The following is a 22,341-nucleotide window of genomic DNA, read 5'->3' on the forward strand; positions in this document are numbered from 1 at the left end:
ACAGCTTCAGTCACAGGCCATATAACCACTGTCTCAGCTAGAAACAGTCAGCTTCAGTCACAGACCATATAACCACTGTCTCAGCTAGAAACACAGCTTCAGTCACAGGCTGTATAACCACTGTCTCAGCTAGAAACACAGCTTCAGTCACAGGCCATATAACCACTGTCTCAGCTAGAAACACAGTCAGCTTCAGTCACAGGCCATATAACCACTGTCTCAGCTAGAAACACAGCTTCAGTCACAGGCCATATAACCACTGTCTCAGCTAGAAACACAGCTTCAGTCACAGGCCTTATAACCACTGTCTCAGCTAGAAACACAGTCAGCTTCAGTCACAGGCCATATAACCACTGTCTCAGCTAGAAACACAGTCAGCTTCAGTCACAGGCCGTATAACCACTGTCTCAGCTAGAAACAGTCAGCTTCAGTCACAGGCTGTATAACCACTGTCTCAGCTAGAAACACAGTCAGCTTCAGTCACAGGCCGTATAACCACTGTCTCAGCTAGAAACACAGTCAGCTTCAGTCACAGGCCGTATAACCACTGTCTCAGCTAGAAACACAGTCAGCTTCAGTCACAGGCCGTATAACCACTGTCTCAGCTAGAAACACAGTCAGCTTCAGTCACAGGCCGTATAACCACTGTCTCAGCTAGAAACACAGTCAGCTTCAGTCACAGGCCGTATAACCACTGTCTCAGCTAGAAACACAGTCAGCTTCAGTCACAGGCCGTATAACCACTGTCTCAGCTAGAAACACAGTCAGCTTCAGTCACAGGCCGTATAACCACTGTCTCAGCTAGAAACACAGTCAGCTTCAGTCACAGGCTGTATAACCAGTCACAGGCCTTATAACCACTGTCTCAGCTAGAAACAGTCAGCTTCAGTCACAGGCTGTATAACCACTGTCTCAGCTAGAAACACAGCTTCAGTCACAGGCTGTATAACCACTGTCTCAGCTAGAAACACAGCTTCAGTCACAGGCTGTATAACCACTGTCTCAGCTAGAAACAGTCAGCTTCAGTCACAGGCTGTATAACCACTGTCTCAGCTAGAAACAGTCAGCTTCAGTCACAGGCTGTATAACCACTGTCTCAGCTAGAAACACAGCTTCAGTCACAGGCTGTATAACCACCGTCTCAGCTAGAAACAGTCAGCTTCAGTCACAGGCCATATAACCACTGTCTCAGCTAGAAACACAGCTTCAGTCACAGGCCATATAACCACTGTCTCAGCTAGAAACACAGCTTTAGTCACAGGCTGTATAACCACTGTCTCAGCTAGAAACACAGCTTCAGTCACAGGCCATATAACCACTGTCTCAGCTAGAAACAGTCAGCTTCAGTCACAGGCCATATAACCACTGTCTCAGCTAGAAACACAGCTTCAGTCACAGGCTGTATAACCACTGTCTCAGCTAGAAACACAGCTTCAGTCACAGGCCATATAACCACTGTCTCAGCTAGAAACAGTCAGCTTCAGTCACAGGCCATATAACCACTGTCTCAGCTAGAAACAGTCAGCTTCAGTCACAGGCTGTATAACCACTGTCTCAGCTAGAAACACAGCTTCAGTCACAGGCCATATAACCACCATCTCAGCTAGAAACACAGCTTCAGTCACAGGCTGTATAACCACTGTCTCAGCTAGAAACACAGCTTCAGTCACAGGCCATATAACCACTGTCTCAGCTAGAAACACAGTCAGCTTCAGTCACAGGCCATATAACCACTGTCTCAGCTAGAAACACAGCTTCAGTCACAGGCCATATAACCACGGTCTCAGCTAGAAACACAGCTTCAGTCACAGGCCTTATAACCACTGTCTCAGCTAGAAACACAGTCAGCTTCAGTCACAGGCCATATAACCACTGTCTCAGCTAGAAACACAGTCAGCTTCAGTCACAGGCCATATAACCACTGTCTCAGCTAGAAACACAGCTTCAGTCACAGGCCATATAACCACGGTCTCAGCTAGAAACACAGCTTCAGTCACAGGCCTTATAACCACTGTCTCAGCTAGAAACACAGTCAGCTTCAGTCACAGGCCATATAACCACTGTCTCAGCTAGAAACACAGCTTCAGTCACAGGCCATATAACCACCGTCTCAGCTAGAAACACAGCTTCAGTCACAGGCCTTATAACCACTGTCTCAGCTAGAAACACAGCTTCAGTCACAGGCAATATAACCACTGTCTCAGCTAGAAACACAGTCAGCTTCAGTCACAGGCCGTATAACCACTGTCTCAGCTAGAAACACAGTCAGCTTCAGTCACAGGCCGTATAACCACTATCTCAGCTAGAAACACAGTCAGCTTCAGTCACAGGCCGTATAACCACTGTCTCAGCTAGAAACACAGTCAGCTTCAGTCACAGGCCGTATAACCACTGTCTCAGCTAGAAACACAGTCAGCTTCAGTCACAGGCCTTATAACCACTGTCTCAGCTAGAAACACAGTCAGCTTCAGTCACAGGCCATATAACCACTGTCTCAGCTAGAAACACAGTCAGCTTCAGTCACAGGCCGTATAACCACTGTCTAAGCTAGAAACAGTCAGCTTCAGTCACAGGCTGTATAACCACTGTCTCAGCTAGAAACACAGTCAGCTTCAGTCACAGGCCGTATAACCACTGTCTCAGCTAGAAACACAGTCAGCTTCAGTCACAGGCCGTATAACCACTGTCTCAGCTAGAAACACAGTCAGCTTCAGTCACAGGCCGTATAACCACTGTCTCAGCTAGAAACACAGTCAGCTTCAGTCACAGGCCGTATAACCACTGTCTCAGCTAGAAACACAGTCAGCTTCAGTCACAGGCCATATAACCACTGTCTCAGCTAGAAACACAGCTTCAGTCACAGGCCATATAACCACTGTCTCAGCTAGAAACACAGCTTCAGTCACAGGCCTTATAACCACTGTCTCAGCTAGAAACACAGTCAGCTTCAGTCACAGGCCATATAACCACTGTCTCAGCTAGAAACACAGTCAGCTTCAGTCACAGGCCGTATAACCACTGTCTCAGCTAGAAACAGTCAGCTTCAGTCACAGGCTGTATAACCACTGTCTCAGCTAGAAACACAGTCAGCTTCAGTCACAGGCCGTATAACCACTGTCTCAGCTAGAAACACAGTCAGCTTCAGTCACAGGCCGTTAACCACTGTCCCAGCTAGAAACACAGTCAGCTTCAGTCACAGGCCGTATAACCACTGTCTCAGCTAGAAACACAGTCAGCTTCAGTCACAGGCCGTATAACCACTGTCTCAGCTAGAAACACAGTCAGCTTCAGTCACAGGCCGTATAACCACTGTCTCAGCTAGAAACACAGTCAGCTTCAGTCACAGGCCGTATAACCACTGTCTCAGCTAGAAACACAGTCAGCTTCAGTCACAGGCCGTATAACCACTGTCTCAGCTAGAAACACAGTCAGCTTCAGTCACAGGCTGTATAACCACTGTCTCAGCTAGAAACACAGTCAGCTTCAGTCACAGGCCTTATAACCACTGTCTCAGCTAGAAACAGTCAGCTTCAGTCACAGGCTGTATAACCACTGTCTCAGCTAGAAACACAGCTTCAGTCACAGGCTGTATAACCACTGTCTCAGCTAGAAACACAGCTTCAGTCACAGGCTGTATAACCACTGTCTCAGCTAGAAACAGTCAGCTTCAGTCACAGGCTGTATAACCACTGTCTCAGCTAGAAACAGTCAGCTTCAGTCACAGGCTGTATAACCACTGTCTCAGCTAGAAACACAGCTTCAGTCACAGGCTGTATAACCACCGTCTCAGCTAGAAACAGTCAGCTTCAGTCACAGGCCATATAACCACTGTCTCAGCTAGAAACACAGCTTCAGTCACAGGCCATATAACCACTGTCTCAGCTAGAAACACAGCTTTAGTCACAGGCTGTATAACCACTGTCTCAGCTAGAAACACAGCTTCAGTCACAGGCCATATAACCACTGTCTCAGCTAGAAACAGTCAGCTTCAGTCACAGGCCATATAACCACTGTCTCAGCTAGAAACACAGCTTCAGTCACAGGCCATATAACCACTGTCTCAGCTAGAAACAGTCAGCTTCAGTCACAGGCCATATAACCACTGTCTCAGCTAGAAACAGTCAGCTTCAGTCACAGGCTGTATAACCACTGTCTCAGCTAGAAACACAGCTTCAGTCACAGGCCATATAACCACTGTCTCAGCTAGAAACACAGCTTCAGTCACAGGCTGTATAACCACTGTCTCAGCTAGAAACACAGCTTCAGTCACAGGCCATATAACCACTGTCTCAGCTAGAAACACAGTCAGCTTCAGTCACAGGCCATATAACCACTGTCTCAGCTAGAAACACAGCTTCAGTCACAGGCCATATAACCACGGTCTCAGCTAGAAACACAGCTTCAGTCACAGGCCTTATAACCACTGTCTCAGCTAGAAACACAGTCAGCTTCAGTCACAGGCCATATAACCACTGTCTCAGCTAGAAACACAGCTTCAGTCACAGGCCATATAACCACCGTCTCAGCTAGAAACACAGCTTCAGTCACAGGCCATATATCCACTGTCTCAGCTAGAAACACAGCTTCAGTCACAGGCTATATAACCACTGTCTAAGCTAGAAACACAGTCAGCTTCAGTCACAGGCCATATAACCACTGTCTCAGCTAGAAACACAGTCAGCTTCAGTCACAGGCCTTATAACCACTGTCTCAGCTAGAAACACAGCTTCAGTCACAGGCTATATAACCACTGTCTAGCTAGAAACACAGTCAGCTTCAGGCACAGGCCATATAACCACTGTCTCAGCTAGAAACACAGTCAGCTTCAGTCACAGGCTGTATAACCACTGTCTCAGCTAGAAACACAGTCAGCTTCAGTCACAGGCCATATATCCACTGTCTCAGCTAGAAACACAGCTTCAGTCACAGGCTATATAACCACTGTCTAAGCTAGAAACACAGTCAGCTTCAGTCACAGGCCATATAACCACTGTCTCAGCTAGAAACACAGTCAGCTTCAGTCACAGGCCTTATAACCACTGTCTCAGCTAGAAACACAGCTTCAGTCACAGGCTATATAACCACTGTCTAAGCTAGAAACACAGTCAGCTTCAGTCAAAGGCCATATAACCACTGTCTCAGCTAGAAACACAGTCAGCTTCAGTCACAGGCTGTATAACCACTGTCTCAGCTAGAAACACAGTCAGCTTCAGTCACAGGCTGTATAACCACTGTCTCAGCTAGAAACACAGTCAGCTTCAGTCACAGGCTGTATAACCACTGTCTCAGCTAGAAACACAGCTTCCGTCACAGGCCATATAACCACTGTCTCAGCTAGAAACACAGCTTCAGTCACAGGCCATATAACCACCGTCTCAGCTAGAAACACAGTCAGCTTCAGTCACAGGCCTTATAACCACTGTCTCAGCTAGAAACACAGTCAGCTTCAGTCACAGGCCGTATAACCACTGTCTCAACTAGAAACACAGCTTCAGTCACAGGCCATATAACCACTGTCTCAGCTAGAAACACAGTCAGCTTCAGTCACAGGCCATATAACCACTGTCTCAGCTAGAAACACAGTCAGCTTCAGTCACAGGCCGTATAACCACTGTCTCAACTAGAAACACAGCTTCAGTCACAGGCCATATAACCACCGTCTCAGCTAGAAACACAGTCAGCTTCAGTCACAGGCCATATAACCACTGTCTCAGCTAGAAACACAGCTTCAGTCACAGGCCATATAACCACTGTCTCAGCTAGAAACACAGTCAGCTTCAGTCACAGGCCATATAACCACTGTCTCAGCTAGAAACACAGCTTCAGTCACAGGCTGTATAACCACCGTCTCAGCTAGAAACAGTCAGCTTCAGTCACAGGCCATATAACCACTGTCTCAGCTAGAAACACAGCTTCAGTCACAGGCCATATAACCACTGTCTCAGCTAGAAACACAGCTTTAGTCACAGGCTGTATAACCACTGTCTCAGCTAGAAACACAGCTTCAGTCACAGGCCATATAACCACTGTCTCAGCTAGAAACAGTCAGCTTCAGTCACAGGCCATATAACCACTGTCTCAGCTAGAAACACAGCTTCAGTCACAGGCCATATAACCACTGTCTCAGCTAGAAACAGTCAGCTTCAGTCACAGGCCATATAACCACTGTCTCAGCTAGAAACAGTCAGCTTCAGTCACAGGCTGTATAACCACTGTCTCAGCTAGAAACACAGCTTCAGTCACAGGCCATATAACCACTGTCTCAGCTAGAAACACAGCTTCAGTCACAGGCTGTATAACCACTGTCTCAGCTAGAAACACAGCTTCAGTCACAGGCCATATAACCACTGTCTCAGCTAGAAACACAGTCAGCTTCAGTCACAGGCCATATAACCACTGTCTCAGCTAGAAACACAGCTTCAGTCACAGGCCATATAACCACGGTCTCAGCTAGAAACACAGCTTCAGTCACAGGCCTTATAACCACTGTCTCAGCTAGAAACACAGTCAGCTTCAGTCACAGGCCATATAACCACTGTCTCAGCTAGAAACACAGCTTCAGTCACAGGCCATATAACCACCGTCTCAGCTAGAAACACAGCTTCAGTCACAGGCCATATATCCACTGTCTCAGCTAGAAACACAGCTTCAGTCACAGGCTATATAACCACTGTCTAAGCTAGAAACACAGTCAGCTTCAGTCACAGGCCATATAACCACTGTCTCAGCTAGAAACACAGTCAGCTTCAGTCACAGGCCTTATAACCACTGTCTCAGCTAGAAACACAGCTTCAGTCACAGGCTATATAACCACTGTCTAAGCTAGAAACACAGTCAGCTTCAGGCACAGGCCATATAACCACTGTCTCAGCTAGAAACACAGTCAGCTTCAGTCACAGGCTGTATAACCACTGTCTCAGCTAGAAACACAGTCAGCTTCAGTCACAGGCCATATATCCACTGTCTCAGCTAGAAACACAGCTTCAGTCACAGGCTATATAACCACTGTCTAAGCTAGAAACACAGTCAGCTTCAGTCACAGGCCATATAACCACTGTCTCAGCTAGAAACACAGTCAGCTTCAGTCACAGGCCTTATAACCACTGTCTCAGCTAGAAACACAGCTTCAGTCACAGGCTATATAACCACTGTCTAAGCTAGAAACACAGTCAGCTTCAGTCAAAGGCCATATAACCACTGTCTCAGCTAGAAACACAGTCAGCTTCAGTCACAGGCTGTATAACCACTGTCTCAGCTAGAAACACAGTCAGCTTCAGTCACAGGCTGTATAACCACTGTCTCAGCTAGAAACACAGTCAGCTTCAGTCACAGGCTGTATAACCACTGTCTCAGCTAGAAACACAGCTTCCGTCACAGGCCATATAACCACTGTCTCAGCTAGAAACACAGCTTCAGTCACAGGCCATATAACCACCGTCTCAGCTAGAAACACAGTCAGCTTCAGTCACAGGCCTTATAACCACTGTCTCAGCTAGAAACACAGTCAGCTTCAGTCACAGGCCGTATAACCACTGTCTCAACTAGAAACACAGCTTCAGTCACAGGCCATATAACCACTGTCTCAGCTAGAAACACAGTCAGCTTCAGTCACAGGCCATATAACCACTGTCTCAGCTAGAAACACAGTCAGCTTCAGTCACAGGCCGTATAACCACTGTCTCAACTAGAAACACAGCTTCAGTCACAGGCCATATAACCACCGTCTCAGCTAGAAACACAGTCAGCTTCAGTCACAGGCCATATAACCACTGTCTCAGCTAGAAACACAGCTTCAGTCACAGGCCATATAACCACTGTCTCAGCTAGAAACACAGTCAGCTTCAGTCACAGGCCATATAACCACGGTCTCAGCTAGAAACACAGCTTCAGTCACAGGCCATATAACCACTGTCTCAGCTAGAAACACAACTTCAGTCACAGGCCTTATAACCACTGTCTCAGCTAGAAACACAGTCAGTTTCAGTCACAGGCCATATAACCACTGTCTCAGCTAGAAACACAGCTTCAGTCACAGGCCTTATAACAACTGTCTCAGCTAGAAACACAGTCAGCTTCAGTCACATGCCTTATAACCACTGTCTCAGCTAGAAACACAGCTTCAGTCACAGGCTATATAACCACTGTCTCAGCTAGAAACACAGTCAGCTTCAGTCACAGGCCGTATAACCACTGTCTCAGCTAGAAACACAGTCAGCTTCAGTCACAGGCCGTATAACCACTGTCTCAGCTAGAAACACAGTCAGCTTCAGTCACAGGCCGTATAACCACTGTCTCAGCTAGAAACACAGTCAGCTTCAGTCACAGGCCGTATAACCACTGTCTCAGCTAGAAACACAGTCAGCTTCAGTCACAGGCCATATAACCACTGTCTCAGCTAGAAACACAGCTTCAGTCACAGGCCATATAACCACCGTCTCAGCTAGAAACACAGTCAGCTTCAGTCACATGCCTTATAACCACTGTCTCAGCTAGAAACACAGCTTCAGTCACAGGCTGTATAACCACTGTCTCAGCTAGAAACACAGCTTCAGTCACAGGCTGTATAACCACTGTCTCAGCTAGAAACAGTCAGCTTCAGTCACAGGCTGTATAACCACTGTCTCAGCTAGAAACAGTCAGCTTCAGTCACAGGCTGTCTCAGCTAAACAGTCAGCTTCAGTCACAGGCTGTATAACCACTGTCTCAGCTAGAAACACAGCTTCAGTCACAGGCTGTATAACCACCGTCTCAGCTAGAAACAGTCAGCTTCAGTCACAGGCCATATAACCACTGTCTCAGCTAGAAACACAGCTTAGTCACAGGCCATATAACCACTGTCTCAGCTAGAAACACAGCTTTAGTCACAGGCTGTATAACCACTGTCTCAGCTAGAAACACAGCTTCAGTCACAGGCCATATAACCACTGTCTCAGCTAGAAACAGTCAGCTTCAGTCACAGGCCATATAACCACTGTCTCAGCTAGAAACACAGCTTCAGTCACAGGCTGTATAACCACTGTCTCAGCTAGAAACACAGCTTCAGTCACAGGCCATATAACCACTGTCTCAGCTAGAAACAGTCAGCTTCAGTCACAGGCCATATAACCACTGTCTCAGCTAGAAACAGTCAGCTTCAGTCACAGGCTGTATAACCACTGTCTCAGCTAGAAACACAGCTTCAGTCACAGGCCATATAACCACTGTCTCAGCTAGAAACACAGCTTCAGTCACAGGCCATATAACCACTGTCTCAGCTAGAAACACAGCTTCAGTCACAGGCTGTATAACCACTGTCTCAGCTAGAAACACAGCTTCAGTCACAGGCCATATAACCACTGTCTCAGCTAGAAACACAGTCAGCTTCAGTCACAGGCCATATAACCACTGTCTCAGCTAGAAACACAGCTTCAGTCACAGGCCATATAACCACTGTCTCAGCTAGAAACACAGCTTCAGTCACAGGCCTTATAACCACTGTCTCAGCTAGAAACACAGTCAGCTTCAGTCACAGGCCATATAACCACTGTGTCAGCTAGAAACACAGCTTCAGTCACAGGCCATATAACCACCGTCTCAGCTAGAAACACAGCTTCAGTCACAGGCCTTATAACCACTGTCTCAGCTAGAAACACAGCTTCAGTCACAGGCAATATAACCACTGTCTCAGCTAGAAACACAGTCAGCTTCAGTCACAGGCCATATATCCACTGTCTCAGCTAGAAACACAGCTTCAGTCACAGGCTATATAACCACTGTCTAAGCTAGAAACACAGTCAGCTTCAGTCACAGGCCATATAACCACTGTCTCAGCTAGAAACACAGTCAGCTTCAGTCACAGGCCTTATAACCACTGTCTCAGCTAGAAACACAGCTTCAGTCACAGGCTATATAACCACTGTCTAAGCTAGAAACACAGTCAGCTTCAGTCACAGGCCATATAACCACTGTCTCAGCTAGAAACACAGTCAGCTTCAGTCACAGGCTGTATAACCACTGTCTCAGCTAGAAACACAGTCAGCTTCAGTCACAGGCTGTATAACCACTGTCTCAGCTAGAAACACAGTCAGCTTCAGTCACAGGCTGTATAACCACTGTCTCAGCTAGAAACACAGCTTCAGTCACAGGCCATATAACCACTGTCTCAGCTAGAAACACAGCTTCAGTCACAGGCCATATAACCACCGTCTCAGCTAGAAACACAGTCAGCTTCAGTCACAGGCCTTATAACCACTGTCTCAGCTAGAAACACAGTCAGCTTCAGTCACAGGCCCTATAACCACTGTCTCAACTAGAAACACAGCTTCAGTCACAGGCCATATAACCACTGTCTCAGCTAGAAACACAGCTTCAGTCACAGGCCATATAACCACTGTCTCAGCTAGAAACACAGTCAGCTTCAGTCACAGGCCATATAACCACTGTCTCAGCTAGAAACACAACTTCAGTCACAGGCCATTTAACCACTGTCTCAGCTAGAAACACAGCTTCAGTCACAGGCCATATAACCACTGTCTCAGCTAGAAACACTGTCAGCTTCAGTCACAGGCCTTATAACCACTGTCTCAGCTAGAAACACAGTCAGCTTCAGTCACAGGCCGTATAACCACTGTCTCAACTAGAAACACAGCTTCAGTCACAGGCCATATAACCACTGTCTCAGCTAGAAACACAGTCAGCTTCAGTCACAGGCCATATAACCACTGTCTCAGCTAGAAACACAGCTTCAGTCACAGGCCATATAACCACTGTCTCAGCTAGAAACACAGCTTCAGTCACAGGCCTTATAACCACTGTCTCAGCTAGAAACACAGCTTCAGTCACAGGCCTTATAACCACTGTCTCAGCTAGAAACACAGTCAGCTTCAGTCACAGGCCGTATAACCACTGTCTCAGCTAGAAACACAGTCAGCTTCAGACACAGGCCATATAACCACTGTCTCAGCTAGAAACACAGTCAGCTTCAGTCACAGGCCTTATAACCACTGTCTCAGCTAGAAACACAGTCAGCTTCAGTCACAGGCCGTATAACCACTGTCTCAACTAGAAACACAGCTTCAGTCACAGGCCATATAACCACTGTCTCAGCTAGAAACACAGTCAGCTTCAGTCACAGGCTGTATAACCACTGTCTCAACTAGAAACACAGCTTCAGTCACAGGCCATATAACCACTGTCTCAGCTAAAACACAGTCAGCTTCAGTCACAGGCCGTATAACCACTGTCTCAACTAGAAACACAGCTTCAGTCACAGGCCATATAACCACCGTCTCAGCTAGAAACACAGTCAGCTTCAGTCACAGGCCATATAACCACTGTCTCAGCTAGAAACACAGCTTCCGTCACAGGCCATATAACCACTGTCTCAGCTAGAAACACAGCTTCAGTCACAGGCCTTATAACCACTGTCTCAGCTAGAAACACAGCTTCAGTCACAGGCCATTTAACCACTGTCTCAGCTAGAAACACAGTCAGCTTCAGTCACAGGCCATATAACCACTGTCTCAGCTAGAAACACAGCTTCAGTCACAGGCTGTATAACCACTGTCTCAGCTAGAAGCACAACTCTGCAGTCACAGGCTGTATAACCACTGTCTCAGCTAGAAACACAGTCAGCTTCAGTCACAGGCCCTATAACCACTGTCTCAGCTAGAAACAGTCAGCTTCAGTCACAGGCTGTATAACCACTGTCTCAGCTAGAAACACAGCTTCAGTCACAGGCCATATAACCACTGTCTCAGCTAGAAACACAGTCAGCTTCAGTCACAGGCCATATAACCACTGTCTCAGCTAGAAACACAACTTCAGTCACAGGCCATATAACCACTGTCTCAGCTAGAAACACAGCTTCAGTCACAGGCCATATAACCACTGTCTCAGCAAGGAACATTAATGAACTGCTCTAAAGAACATGTCTCTAGGCCTGACAGCCATCAGCTTGTGAGATGAACATATCTCTAGTGGAACATGTATCATATCTCTAGTGGAACATGTATCATATCTCTAATAGAACATGTATCATATATCTAGTGGAACATGTATCATATCTCTAATAGAACATGTATCATATCTCTAATAGAACATGTATCATATCTCTAATAGAACATGTATCATATCTCTAATAGAACATGTATCATATCTCTAATAGAACATATATCATATCTCTAGTGGAACATGTATCTCTATGTATCTCTAGTGGAACATGTATCATATCTGTAATGGAACATGTATCATATCTCTAATAGAACATGTATCATATCTCTAATAGAACATGTATCATATCTCTAATATAACATGTATCTCTATGTATCTCTAATAGAACATGTATCATATCTCTAATAGAACATGTATCATATCTCTAATAGAACATGTATCATATCTCTAATATAACATGTATCTCTATGTATCTCTAATGGAACATGTATCATATCTCTAGTGGAACATGTATCATATCTCTAATGGAACATGTATCATATCTCTAGTGGAACATGTATCATATCTCTAATAGAACATGTATCTCTATGTATCTCTAGTGGAACATGTATCATATCTCTAATAGAACATGTATCTCTAATAGAACATGTATCATATCTCTAATAGAACATGTATCATATCTCTAGTGGAACATGTATCATAACTCTAGTGGAACATGTATCATATCTCTAATGGAATATGTATCATATCTCTAATAGAACATGTATCATATCTCTAGTGGAACATGTATCATATCTCTAATAGAACATGTATCATATCTCTAATAGAACATGTATCTCTATGTATCTCTAATAGAACATGTATCATATCTCTAATAGAACATGTATCATATCTCTAATAGAACATGTATCATATCTCTAATAGAACATGTATCATATCTCTAATAGAACATGTATCATATCTCTAATAGAACATGTATCATATCTCTAATAGAACATGTATCATATCTCTAATAGAACATGTATCATATCTCTAATAGAACATGTATCATATCTCTAGTGGAACATGTATCATATCTCTAATATAACATGTATCTCTATGTATCTCTAGTGGAACATGTATCATATCTCTAGTGGAACATGTATCATATCTCTAATAGAACATGTATCATATCTCTAATAGAACATGTATCATATCTCTAGTGGAACATGTATCATATCTCTAATATAACATGTATCTCTATGTATCTCTAGTGGAACATGTATCATATCTCTAATATAACATGTATCTCTATGTATCTCTAGTGGAACATGTATCATATCTCTAGTGGAACATGTATCATATCTCTAATAGAACATGTATCATATCTCTAATAGAACATGTATCATATATCTAATGGAACATGTATCATATCTCTAATAGAACATGTATCATATCTCTAGTGGAACATGTATCATATATCTAATGGAACATGTATCATATCTCTAGTGGAACATGTATCATATATCTAATGGAACATGTATCATATCTCTAATAGAACATGTATCATATCTCTAATAGAACATGTATCATATCTCTAGTAGAACATGTCTCATATCTCTAATATAACATGTATCTCTATGTATCTCTAGTGGAACATGTATCATATCTCTAGTGGAACATGTATCATATCTCTAATAGAACATGTATCATATCTCTAATAGAACATGTATCATATCTCTAATAGAACATGTATCATATATCTAATGGAACATGTATCATATCTCTAATAGAACATGTATCATATATCTAATGGAACATGTATCATATCTCTAATAGAACATGTATCATATCTCTAGTGGAACATGTATCATATATCTAATGGAACATGTATCATATCTCTAATAGAACATGTATCATATCTCTAGTAGAACATGTCTCATATCTCTAATATAACATGTATCTCTATGTATCTCTAGTTACCATAGTCTGAGTCCTTGAAGCAGGCGTCCATGTGATCATGGTCGTCATCAAACTCGATGCTGTCGATGCTGCTGTTCTTTGTTTTCTTGGGTTTGGCTGGCCGCTTACTGTTCCCATCTCCTCCTTTTCCTCCTCGTGTTCCTCCCTTCCGTCCAGCCATGGTGGTGTTGGCATGGTTCCTGCCCCAGGAACCACCTCCTCCTCCAGGGGTATCAGAGGAGATGGCTGCTGCCCCAGCGGTAGCTCCGGAGGACAGGTTGGCCATAGACAACATCCCCTGAATGGCCTCCTGTGTGCTGGGAGATGCAGGTGGCTGACTGTAAGTACGTCAATAAGAAATAACACAACACAATAACACATTACACTGCTGGAAGGTGTACCCGCCGGAGAGAGAGACAGATCGAGAGAGAAGAGAGCGAGCGAGAGAGCGAGCGAGAGAGCGAGAGAGCGAGCGAGATAAGAGAGACAGAGAGAGCGAGAGAGACAGAGAGAGCGAGAGAGATAAGAGAGACAGAGAGCGAGAGAGCGAGCGAGAGAGCGAGCGAGAGAGCGAGCGAGAGAGATAAGAGAGACAGAGAGAGCGAGACGATATTATTATCAGACCTGTGTTCAAATACTTTGAGTCTGCTTAGAGTGCCAGATGGTCAGGGATTGGATTTTTTCTGTTGGTTTGAGCACAGATAAAGTATTTGAAACCCAGGTCTGACTAATGTGTGTTTATAAGGTCATGTGGTTCACATTGAACTGGGACCTGATTACTGACAGTATCAACAGAGTTAATCATATGATAAATAGAGCCGATATTTTAGGGGACATTTTGTGGGATATTTTCATATTTCTCGCCTCTTCAAATTGGGGAGACACTCTAGACCCAAACTGCTACAGACCTATATCTATCCTACCCTGCCTTTCTAATGTCCTCAAAAGCCAAGTTAATAAACAGATCACCGACCATTTCGAATCCCACCGTACCTTCTCCACTATGCAATCCGGTTTCCGAGCTGGTCACGGGTGCACCTCAACCTCGCTCAAGGTACTAAACGATATCATAACCGATATCGAAAAGAGACAGTACTGTGCAGCTGTCTTCATTGACTTGCCCAAGGCTTTCGACTCTGTTAATCACCGTATTCTTATCGGCAGTCTCAACAGCCTTGGTTTCTCAAATGATTGCTCCCCTGGTTCACCAACTACTTCTCAGACAGAGTTCAGTGTGTCAAATCGGAGGGCCTGTTGTCCGGACCTCTGGCAGTCTCTATGGGGGTGCCACAGGGTTCAATTCCCGGGCCGACTCTTTTCTCTGTATACATCAATGATGTCGCTCTTTGCTGCTGGTGAGTCTCTGATCCACCTCTATGCAGACGACACCATTCTGTATACTTCTGGCCCATCTTTGGACACTGTGTTAACTAACCTCCAAATGAGCTTCAATGCCATGCATGCATGCTCTTCAACCAATCACTGCCAACACCTGTCCGCCCATCCAGCATCACTACTCTGGACAGTCCTGAATATGTGGACTACTACAAATACCTAGGTGTGTGGTTAGACTTTAAACTCTCCTCCAGACTCATATCAAACATCACCAATCCAAAATAAAATCTAGAATCGGCTTCCTCTATCACAACAAAGCCTCCTTCACTCATGCCGCCAAACAATACCCTCGTAAAACTGACTATCCTATCGATCCTTGACTTCGTAGATTTCATTTACAAAATAGCCTCCAATACCCTACTCAATAAATTGGATGCAGTCTATCACAGTGCCATCCGTTTTGTCACCAAAGCCCCATACACTGCCCACCACTGCGACCTGTACACTCTCGTTGGCTGACCATCGCTTCATACTCGTCGCCAAACCCACTGGCTCCAGGTCATCTATAAGTCTCTGCTAGGTAAAGCCCCACCTTATCTCAGCTCACTGGTCACCATAACAACACCCACCCATAGCACGCGCTCCAGCAGGTATATGTCACTGGTAATCCCCAAACCCAACACCTGCTTTGGCCGCCTTTCCTTCCAGTTCTCGACTGCCAATGACTGGAATTGCAAAAATCACTGAAGTTGGAGACATATCTCCCTCTCTACCTTTAAGCATCAGCTGTCAGAGCAGCTTACTGATCACTGCAGCTGTACCTAGCCCATCTGTAAATAGCCCACCCAACTACCTCATCCCCATACGGTTATACATGTTTTTGCTCCTTTGCACCCCAGTATCTCTACTTGCACATCATCATCTGCACATCTAACACTCCAGTGTTAATACTATATTGTAATTGTTTTGCCACTATGGCCTATTTATTGCCTTACCTCCCTAATCTTACACCTTTTGCACACACTGTATATAGATAAAAATCAAATCAAATCAAATTTTATTTGTCACATACACATGGTTAGCAGATGTTAATGCGAGTGTAGCGAAATGCTTGTGCTTCTAGTTCCGACAATGCAGTGATAACCAACAAGTAATCTAACTAACAATTCCAAAACTACTGTCTTATACACAGTGTAAGGGGATAAGGAACATGTACATAAGGATATATGAATGAGTGATGGTACAGAGCAGCATACAGTAGATGGTATCGAGTACAGTATATACATATGAGATGAGTGTGTAGACAAAGTAAACAAAGTGGCATAGTTAAAGTGGCTAGTGATACATGTATTACATAAGGATGCAGTCGATGATGTAGAGTACAGTATATACGTATGCATATGAGATGAATAATGTAGGGTAAGTAACATTATATAAGGTAGCATTGTTTAAAGTGGCTAGTGATATATTTACATCATTTCCCATCAATTCCCATTATTAAAGTGGCTGGAGTTGGGTCAGTGGCAATGACAGTGTGTTGGCAGCAGCCACTCAATGTTAGTGGTGGCTGTTTAGCAGTCTGATGGCCTTGAGATAGAAGCTGTTTTTCAGTCTCTCGGTCCCAGCTTTGATGCACCTGTACTGACCTCGCCTTCTGGATGATAGCGGGGTGAACAGGCAGTGGTTCGGGTGGTTGATGTCCTTGATGATCTTTATGGCCTTCCTGTAACATCGGGTGGTGTAGGTGTCCTGGAGGGCAGGTAGTTTGCCCCCGGTGATGCGTTGTGCAGTCCTCACTACCCTCTGGAGAGCCTTACGGTTGAGGGCGGAGCAGTTGCTGTACCAGGCGGTGATACAGTCCGCCAGGATGCTCTCGATTGTGCATCTGTAGAAGTTTGTGAGTGCTTTTGGTGACAAGCCAAATTTCTTCAGCCTCCTGAGGTTGAAGAGGCGCTGCTGCGCCTTCTTCACGACGCTGTCAGTGTGAGTGGACCAATTCAGTTTGTCTGTGATGTGTATGCCGAGGAACTTAAAACTAGCTACCCTCTCCACTACTGTTCCATCGATGTGGATAGGGGGGTGTTCCCTCTGCTGTTTCCTGAAGTCCACAATCATCTCCTTAGTTTTGTTGACGTTGAGTGTGAGGTTATTTTCCTGACACCACACTCCGAGGGCCCTCACCTCCTCCCTGTAGGCCGTCTCTTCGTTGTTGGTAATCAAGCCTACCACTGTTGTGTCGTCCGCAAACTTGATGATTGAGTTGGAGGCGTGCGTGGCCACGCAGTCGTGGGTGAACAGGGAGTACAGGAGAGGGCTCAGAACGCACCCTTGTGGGGCCCCCGTGTTGAGGATCAGCGGGGAGGAGATGTTGTTGCCTACCCTCACACCTGGGGGCGGCCCGTCAGGAAGTTCAGTACCCAGTTGCACAGGGCGGGGTCGAGACCCAGGGTCTCGAGCTTGATGACGAGCTTGGAGGGTACTATGGTGTTGAATGCCGAGCTGTAGTCGATGAACAGCATTCTCACATAGGTATTCCTCTTGTCCAGGTGGGTTAGGGCAGTGTGCAGTGTGGTTGAGCTGGCATCGTCTGTGGACCTATTTGGGCGGTAAGCAAATTGGAGTGGGTCTAGGGTGTCAGGTAGGGTGGAGGTGATATGGTCCTTGACTAGACTCTCAAAGCACTTCATGATGACGGAAGTGAGTGCTACGGGGCGGTAGTCGTTTAGCTCAGTTACCTTAGCTTTCTTGGGAACAGGAACAATGGTGGCCCTCTTGAAGCATGTGGGAACAGCAGACTGGTAGAGGGATTGATTGAATATGTCCGTAAACACACCGGCCAGCTGGTCTGCGCATGCTCTGAGGGCGCGGCTGGGGATGCCGTCTGGGCCTGCAGCCTTGCGAGGGTTAACACGTTTAAATGGCTTACTCACCTCGGCTGCAGTGAAGGAGAGACCGCATGTTTTCGTTGCAGGCCGTGTCAGTGGCACTGTATTGTCCTCAAAGCGGGCAAAAAAGTTATTTAGTCTGCCTGGGAGCAAGACATCCTGGTCCGTGACTGGGCTGGGTTCCTTCTTGTAGTCCGTGATTGACTGTAGACCCTGCCACATGCCTCTTGTGACAGAGCCATTGAATTGAGATTCCACTTCGTCTCTGTACTGACGCTTAGCTTGTTTAATAGCCTTGCGGAGGGAATAGCTGCATTGTTTATATTCGGACATGTTACCAGTCACCTTGCCCTGGTTAAAAGCAGTGGTTCGCGCTTTCAGTTTCACGCGAATGCTGCCATCAATCCACGGTTTCTGGTTTGGGAATGTTTTTATCGTTGCTATGGGAACGACATCTTCGACGCCCGTTCTAATGAACTCGCACACCGAATCAGCGTATTCGTCAATATTTCCATCTGACGTAATACGAAACATGTCCCAGTCCACGTGATGGAAGCAGTCTTGGAGTGTAGAGTCAGCTTGGTCTGACCAGCGTTGGACGGACCTCAGCGTGGGGGCCTCTTGTTTTAGCTTCTGCCTGTAGGCAGGGATCAGCAAAATGGAGTCGTGGTCAGCTTTCCCGAAAGGGGGGCGGGGCAGGGCCTTATATGCGTAGCGGAAGTTAGAGTAACAATGATCCAAGGTTTTACCACCCCTGGTTGCGCAATCGATATGCTGATAAAATTTAGGGAGTTGTTTTCAGATTAGCTTTGTTAAAATCCCCAGCTACAAGAATGCAGCCTCCGGATAAATGGTTTCCAGTTTGCAAAGAGTTAAATAAAGTTTGTTCAGAGCCATTGATGTGTCTGCTTGGCGGGGGATATATACGGCTGTGATTATAATCGAAGAGAATTCTCTTGGAAGATAATGCGGTCTACATTTGATTGTGAGGAATTCTAAATCAGGTGAACAGAAGGATTTGAGTTCCTGCATGTTTCCTTCATCACACCATGTCCCGTTAGTCATGAGGCATACGCCCCCGCCACTCTTCTTACCAGAGAGATGTATGTTTCTGTCGGCGCAATGCGTGGAGAAACCCGTTGGCTGCACCGCCCTGGATAGCGTCTTCCCAGTAAGCCATGTTTCCGTGAAGCAGAGAACGTTGCAGTCTCTGATGTCCCTCTGGAATGCCACCATTGCTCGGATTTCGTCAACCTTGTTGTCGAGAGACTGGACATTGGCAAGAAGAATGCTGGGAAGTGGTGCGCGATGTGCCCTTTTTCGGAGTCTGACCAGAACACCGCCTCGTTTCCCTCTTTTTCGGAGTCGTTTCCTTGGGTCGCTGCATGCGATCCATTCCTTTGTCCTGTTTGTAAGGCAGAACACAGGATCCGCGTCGCGGAAAACATATTCTTGGTCGTACTGATGGTGAGTTGACGCTGATCTTATATTCAGTAGTTCTTCTCGACTGTATGTAATGAAACCTAAGATGACCTAGGGTACTAATGTAAGAAATAACACGTAAAAAAACAAAAAACTGCATAGTTTCCTAGGAACGCGAAGCGAGGCGGCCGTCTCTGTCGGTGCCGGAAGTACTAACCTATGCGCCGGAAGACTTTTCTATTGTGTTATTGACTGTATGTTTGTTTATTCCATGTGTAACTCTGTGTTGTTGTTTGTGTCACCCTGCTTTGCTTTATCTTGGCCAGGTCACAGTTGTAAATTAGAACCTGTTATCAACTAGCCTACCTGGTTAAATAAAGGTGATCTGGCCTACCTGGTTAAATAAAGGTGATCTGGCCTACCTGGTTAAATAAAGGTGATCTGGTCTACCTGGTTAAATAAAGGTGATCTGGTCTACCTGGTTAAATAAAGGTGATCTGGTCTACCTGGTTAAATAAAGGTGATCTGGTCTACCTGGTTAAATAAAGGTGATCTGGTCTACCTGGTTAAATAAAGGTGATCTGGTCTACCTGGTTAAATAAAGGTGATCTGGTCTACCTGGTTAAATAAAGGTGATCTGGTCTACCTGGTTAAATAAAGGTGATCTGGTCTACCTGGTTAAATAAAGGTGAGATGAAAAATGTCATAAACAAAGGTGAAAACACATTTGGTTAGAGCTGCCCTGCAATATAAAAAACACTCTCTGAGTTTGCTATTCACATGAAGCATTGTCTGATGTGAACCATGCCTCAAACAAAAGAGATCTCAGGAAAACCTAAGATTAAGAATTGTTGACTTGCATAAAGCTGGAAAGGGTTACAAAAGTATCTCTAAAAGCCTTGATGTTCATCAGTCCACGGTAAGACTAATGGTCTATAAATGGAGAAAGTCAGCACGGTTGCTACTCTCCCTAGGAGTGGCAGTCCTGCAAAGATGACTGCAAGAACACAGCGCAGACTGTTCAATTAAGTTAAGAAGAATTCTAGCGTGTCAGCTAAAGACTTACAGAAAGCTCTGGAACATGCTAACACCTCTGTTGACGAGTCTACGATACGTAAAACACTAAACAAGAATGGTGTTCATGGGAGGACACCACGGAAGAAACCACTGCTGTCCATCAAAAACATTGCTGCACGTCTGAATTTCGCAAAAGAGCACCTGGATGTTACACAGCGCTACTGGCAAAATATTCTGTGGACAGGAAGGAACACACAACACTATGTGTGGAGAAAAAGAGGCCCAGCACACCAACATCAAAACCTCATCCCAACTGTAAAGTCTGGTGGAGGGAGCATCATGCTGGACAGCTTGCTATCATTGACGGAAAAATGAATTCCCATGTTTATCAAGACATTTTGCAGGAGAATGTAAAGCCACATTAACATATTAATTAGGAGGGACATTAACATATTAATTAGGAGGGACATTAACATATTAATGCAGGGGTGTGTGCTGGTCCTATGCAGGTGTTTGTGCCTCCCTATGCAGGTGTTTGTGCCTCCCTATGCAGGTGTTTGTGCCTCCCTATGCAGATGTGTGTGCTGGTACTATACAGGTGTGTGTGCTGGTCCTATACAGGTGTGTGTGCCTCTCTATACAGGTGTGTGTGCCTCTCTATACAGGGGTGTGTGTGCTGGTCCTATGCAGGTGTGTGTGCTGGTCCTATGCAGGTGTTTGTGCCTCCCTATGCAGGTGTGTGTGCTGGTCCTATGCAGGTGTGTGTGCCTCTCTATACAGGGGTGTGTGCCTCTCTATACAGGTGTTTGTGCCTCCCTATGCAGGTGTTTGTGCCTCCCTATGCAGATGTGTGTGCTGGTACTATACAGGTGTGTGTGCTGGTCCTATACAGGTGTGTGTGCCTCTCTATACAGGGGTGTGTGTGCTGGTCCTATGCAGGTGTGTGTGCTGGTCCTATGCAGGTGTTTGTGCCTCCCTATGCAGGTGTGTGTGCTGGTACTATGCAGGTGTGTGTGCTGGTCCTATGCAGGTGTTTGTGCCTCCCTATACAGGTGTGTGTGCTGGTCCTATGGTGTACCTGTTTGCGTTGTAGTCGACGCCCACTGCCTTGCTGGCTTGGAGAAGGTCCAGGATGCCCGTCTTCTTTTTCACCTTCGAGTTACGACCTTTCACCTCAGGCTTGACCTCTGTGTCGATGTGGAGCGACTCCTCATCTGACGAGTCAGCCTTCTGAGGAATACAATAAAATGGTATTTTACAGGACATTACTGTAAAACCCTCACACACTGAACACACCAGGACATTACTGTAAAACTCTCACACACTGAACAAACCAGGACATTACTGTAAAACGCTCACACACTGAACAAACCAGGACATTAGCGTAAAACCCTCACACACTGAACACACCAGGACATTACTGTAAAACCCTCACACACTGAACACACCAGGACATTACTGTAAAACCCTCACACACTGAACAGACCAGGACATTACTGTAAAACCCTCACACACTGAACACACCAGGACATTACTGTAAAACCCTCACACACTGAACACACCAGGACATTACTGTAATACCCTCACGCACTAGGACATTACTGTAAAATCCTCACACACTGAACACACCAGGACATTACTGTAAAACCCTCACACACTGAACACACCAGGAGATTACTGTAAAACCCTCACACACTGAACACACCAGGACATTACTGTAAACCCCTCACACACTGAACAAACCAGGACATTACTGTAAAACCCTCACACACTGAACACACCAGGACATTACTGTAATACCCTCACGCAC

General features: G+C 45.5%; 1 protein-coding gene across 1 annotated transcript in view; it reads right to left on the minus strand.

Annotated features, from left to right (window-relative positions):
• Nucleotides 1-22,341, minus strand: part of phf2 (PHD finger protein 2) — a 130,626-nt gene that overhangs the window by 20,340 nt on the left and 87,945 nt on the right. Inside the window, exons 17-18 of the mRNA XM_046338193.1 lie at nt 21,610-21,761; nt 13,894-14,210 (exon numbers count right to left, since the gene is read on the minus strand). Of these exons, the coding sequence (XP_046194149.1) occupies nt 13,894-14,210; nt 21,610-21,761 (469 nt within the window). The remainder of the gene's footprint in view (nt 1-13,893; nt 14,211-21,609; nt 21,762-22,341) is intronic.

The sequence above is a fragment of the Oncorhynchus gorbuscha genome, linkage group LG03, assembly GCF_021184085.1.
Source record: "Oncorhynchus gorbuscha isolate QuinsamMale2020 ecotype Even-year linkage group LG03, OgorEven_v1.0, whole genome shotgun sequence".
Taxonomy (NCBI): domain Eukaryota; kingdom Metazoa; phylum Chordata; class Actinopteri; order Salmoniformes; family Salmonidae; genus Oncorhynchus; species Oncorhynchus gorbuscha.